The following is a 4,200-nucleotide window of genomic DNA, read 5'->3' as shown; positions in this document are numbered from 1 at the left end:
AATCGTGTTGGTGTCAGGCATCTCTGTCCTGGGCTAGTCTCTCCAACTGTCTCCAGGTGTCATGGGCTAGTCTCTCCAACTGTCCCCCGGTGTATCCAATCTTCTTGGTGTTAGACATCTCTGTCCTGGGCTAGTCTCTCCAACTGTCCCCAGGTGTATCCAATCTTCTTGGTGTCTTCTTCCGGGTCAAGTCTCCAGATCGTTCCTGGTCGGTCCCTATACTTCAGCCCTATGGATGCCATGTGATAGCCTGTCGTATTATGCTGAATACAGGCTTCCTAAGTGTGTGGACTACCCTAGTCAATTTTCTCTGGATGATTTCTCCTTCATCTGGTTGCTGGTTTGTCTATAGCCATTGTGCCTCAACTGTGATGGTGTTAACCTGCATTAGAATATGTACATTTTCTATAGCAAATAAGTGAAAATCTATTTTCATGTGTCCAGTTTTATACAATAATTAAATATGAACACAGTGTTTCAGTTTTTCAAAAACTAATACATTTTAAAATATTTAATTATCGACTACATAGAAGTTTTAGTGCACGAAACAATTATTCTAAAAAAAAAGTAAGTTACTGGTAACTACAAAATATTTCTTCAGGGATTTGTTTTTTTCATTTATTGAGGTTCAAAAATGATGTTACAAAATAAATCACTGTGATTGTTGGTGCTAAAGTTCTAAAACTGTAAACAGTTATAAAAGTGATCTAAGAACTATCAGTGAAATTAATTTAATATTTTATAAGCAACATGCAGAAAACAATAAAGTAAAGACACGATTGTTTCCCCGTCCTTCTCACTGAGCATTGACGACGTTTTTTCTAAAGACAGGCCTCAGCTTTGAGAGCAGGAACTTTATGAGTGTGATGACGTCAGGAACTACTACAACTCCCATGGTGATCCCGAACAAAATGGCGCCAAATAAACCGACTGTCTTTGACGTCATTCTGTCGTCTGTAGCGGAAGTCTTGCTCCGTATGTAGGACGACAGGTCGTGAGTCTCAACGGTCAAGCTCTTTTTGATCTGGTCAATTTCTTTCTGAACGGCCTTTAGAGTACTGGACATGTTGATTCTGGTCTGAGTCCTACAGGAGCAGGGACAAGATGGTTGTGATCTGGTCTTGACACAGGAGCTACCATCTTGGTCAAGTTGGTAACCTAATGGGCAGGTACAGGTGTAAGAACCTAATGTGTTGACACAGGTATTTTCACAGGTGTGTAAGTTTTGTTTACATTCGTCCATATCCACACAGAGAAATCTGCTGTCGTTGTGTAACTCATAACCTTGATGGCAGCTACAGGTGTAACCACCTACAGTGTTCTTACATAACTGTGAGCAGTTGTCCTTGTGATCCTGACACTCGTCTATGTCCCCACATGATTTTTTATCGGACATCAACATGTAGCCGACCTCACATTCACAGCTGTAAGTACCAACAACATTAATACAGATCTGTTCGCACGTATAATACAAACACTCATCAACATCCACACACATCAATCCGTCCACACTGAGATTAAAGCCTTCTTTACACGGCAGTTTACAGAGCTTGTAGTTGTAAAACACGTTTGATTCCTTGTCCTGTAACCCAATTTCTGTCATTTGCACAAAGCACAGTGTCGTTCCTCTTAGCTCGCATCCCTGGTTGGGATACCCTAACCCCCACGCACTTTTTGTAATTGGCTCTAGTCTCCAAAAGTGTCCTGTGGTATTTTTTATTATATCTATCCACACATTATAGGACTGATATCTTTGTAATAAATAGTCCTGGATTTGAAAATAGTCGGCGTTTGTGTCAAAGAGAGCTAGTCGAGTTTGAGTGCCGATTTTGGAGCAATAGCTTAAAGAGTTATAATAACCTAGACCTTCTAAATTCAATATGTAACTTCCGCTGTTAGTGTTGATAGGTATACGTCCCCCAGCTTGAGTTTTGCCATACCCTGTTAAAATAAACAAACAATGTAAACAAACAATGTAAACAAGCAAGGTAAACACAGTCGCTAATTTATGATTACCCTAAATTTGTACTACGCTGTTACGTACGAAAAAAAAATCTCACATTTATGATTGCAAATTGATTTCCGTTAATTTTTTTTAACCTAACTGTAATGAACAAACACACTGTCATTAAACTATCAAAGGAGATTACTGTATTTCTGCGCTTAGGATGCTCAATATTCAATGAATAATAAAATCGTTATGATTTTCATAACAGCTTCCAGAATAAATCTTTTTAATTTCCGGGGTATAAAAGGAACCCAGGAATATCTCAAATTCCGATTATTGCAAATATAATGCGCGCATATCCTATCGCTATATTTAACTCCTAAATGATAGGTGAGGGGTCGTAAATTCAGTAATCATGTTTATCATGTTTTATGTCCTCTAGATAGTCATATATGTTTATCATGTTTCCTGTCCTTTAGATAGTCATACATATTTATCATGTTTCATGTCTTATAGACTGTCACATTATTATGTATGTCATGTTGCCTGTGTTCTAGATATTCATTTGTTTTCTGCCTTCTGGGTAGTCATATGTATATCCTGTTTCCTGTTTGAATTATATATCTCAAAGGGTATTCTGGAATGACATGGCCTAAACTAAAGGGATTAACAGCTTAGGGGTCATCCATAAATGACGTCACGCTTTTTTTCACGATTTTTACCTCCCCCCCTCCCCTCCGTCACACGTCGTCACAAAAAGCCAGACCCCCCCCCCTCTAAAATGACGTAACACCTCAACCTACAACCCCACTCAAAATTGCAGTTGAATTTTTTAAAACATCAATATTTTTCTAAAATCTTGTCTAAACTATTACAATTTATTGAAACAGTTATCTAAAACGCGAAATAACGTCTAAAATTAGGTTTCTAACATTGCTATTTTATAATGCAAAAGTGTGACGTCTAAACATCTGAACCCCCCCCCCCTCCTCCTCATCACACATCGTCACAAAATTACGGACCCCCTCTCCCCCCCTAGAAGTGTGACGTCATTTATGGATGACCCCTTATCTAGCTCGACCTCTGACAAGTGGCCTAAGAACAATGGTGGAGGTGGGGGAGGGATTTTGTTATGACTGCCTTGTAGCTTATTTTCAGTATTTTGTTATCTTTGGATTATGTCTTTCACTTAAGGTTATATATTTTAATATATTCAAAAATATTATATATTGAAACCTGACATGCCTGCTTAGTACAGATATTGTGCTAACACCCATCCAGATGTTTAGCTTAGACAATCGTAAGGAGACTAAATTTATGTTTAATAACTATCAATGCTTACAACGAATAGATAAATTATTCATCTTAAAGGCGTCTTTTCGAAAGTTAAAAAATGCGAATTACTTACAGATTAAAAAAATAATGATGGCCATCCATCTACCAGCAGATAATCTTAAAGACATGATTACTGTCTTTGCTATTAAACACTTTTTAAACTGAAATAAAAATATATTAGAATGTTTTCACTGTAAACTTTCTGAATGTTTTACACATTTCTCAAAAAAGAAAACAATAACAAATCCAGAAATGTAAAATGTTAGACATAAATATAGATCTATATACCATTTAACTATAAATACAATCACTGAGAGTTTCTTTTTTTTTTCTTATATTTGCAAAAAAAATTAGCAAAAGTTTCAAATGAAATGTAAGGTTTTTCTCATAAATTAATTCAATATAGTATTGCCGCGAATTTTCAACTCTTAATCACATATCTGTATAAAAGTATTTCCTTGCAAAGTGTTATATCACTATTTTATGTCCATTCAAAGAATGTAGCGGAATTATTAAACTAAACAAGAATTTAGTGCCTAAACAAGTGCCGTATTATTAGACCCTTGCAGTATCACAAAGATTTGTGTTACCTCACCTCTTCTTTACCGACATGGTTGGCTGAACAAAAAGAACGACCTTCTTGGTGAGCTAAACAAATTCAGTCAAGCAAGTCGCACAAGATCACTCAATCAATTTCGTATGTTCGACAAAATATTAATTCAGAATTCAAGCCTGCTGATATTTCCAATACAAAAAAAATTGTTATCTCAATGGTGGGAATATATCGTTATATGATAGCAACAGTGTGAGGTGGCCAACGTAAATCTAATTAGTAATTAATGTTTTCGAGTATAACGTACTGTTATGTAACTATGGTCCAGCACAAGATACAGAGATGGCCGTACGCCCCAGCACAA

General features: G+C 36.6%; 1 protein-coding gene across 1 annotated transcript; it reads right to left on the bottom strand.

The window, feature by feature from the left end:
* Positions 1-300: 300 nt before the first annotated feature.
* On the bottom strand, positions 301-1,603 carry LOC131949189 (fibulin-5-like). Its single transcript, XM_059310978.1, has 2 exons — positions 801-1,603; positions 301-382 (listed from the first exon to the last, which is right to left on the bottom strand). The coding sequence occupies exons 1-2, from the start codon at positions 1,601-1,603 to the stop codon at positions 301-303; spliced, it is 885 nt and encodes a 294-aa protein (XP_059166961.1).
* Between the last annotated feature and the right edge of the window lie 2,597 nt (positions 1,604-4,200).

Source organism: Physella acuta, unplaced genomic scaffold (assembly GCF_028476545.2).
Source record: "Physella acuta isolate Inbredline_101_S28 unplaced genomic scaffold, ASM2847654v3 ptg000677l, whole genome shotgun sequence".
Taxonomy (NCBI): Eukaryota; Metazoa; Mollusca; class Gastropoda; family Physidae; genus Physella; species Physella acuta.
This window is presented reverse-complemented; position numbering and strand designations above follow the sequence as displayed.

Excerpts from the sequence above, each read along its gene's own strand:
- LOC131949189 (XM_059310978.1), bottom strand. The coding sequence starts at position 1,603 with ATGACAGAAATTGGGTTACAGGACAAGGAATCAAACGTGTTTTACAAC. Across the intron at positions 383-800 it reads AAAAACGTCGTCAATGCTCA|GTTAACACCATCACAGTTGA; the intron begins GTGAGAAGGACG and ends ATTCTAATGCAG.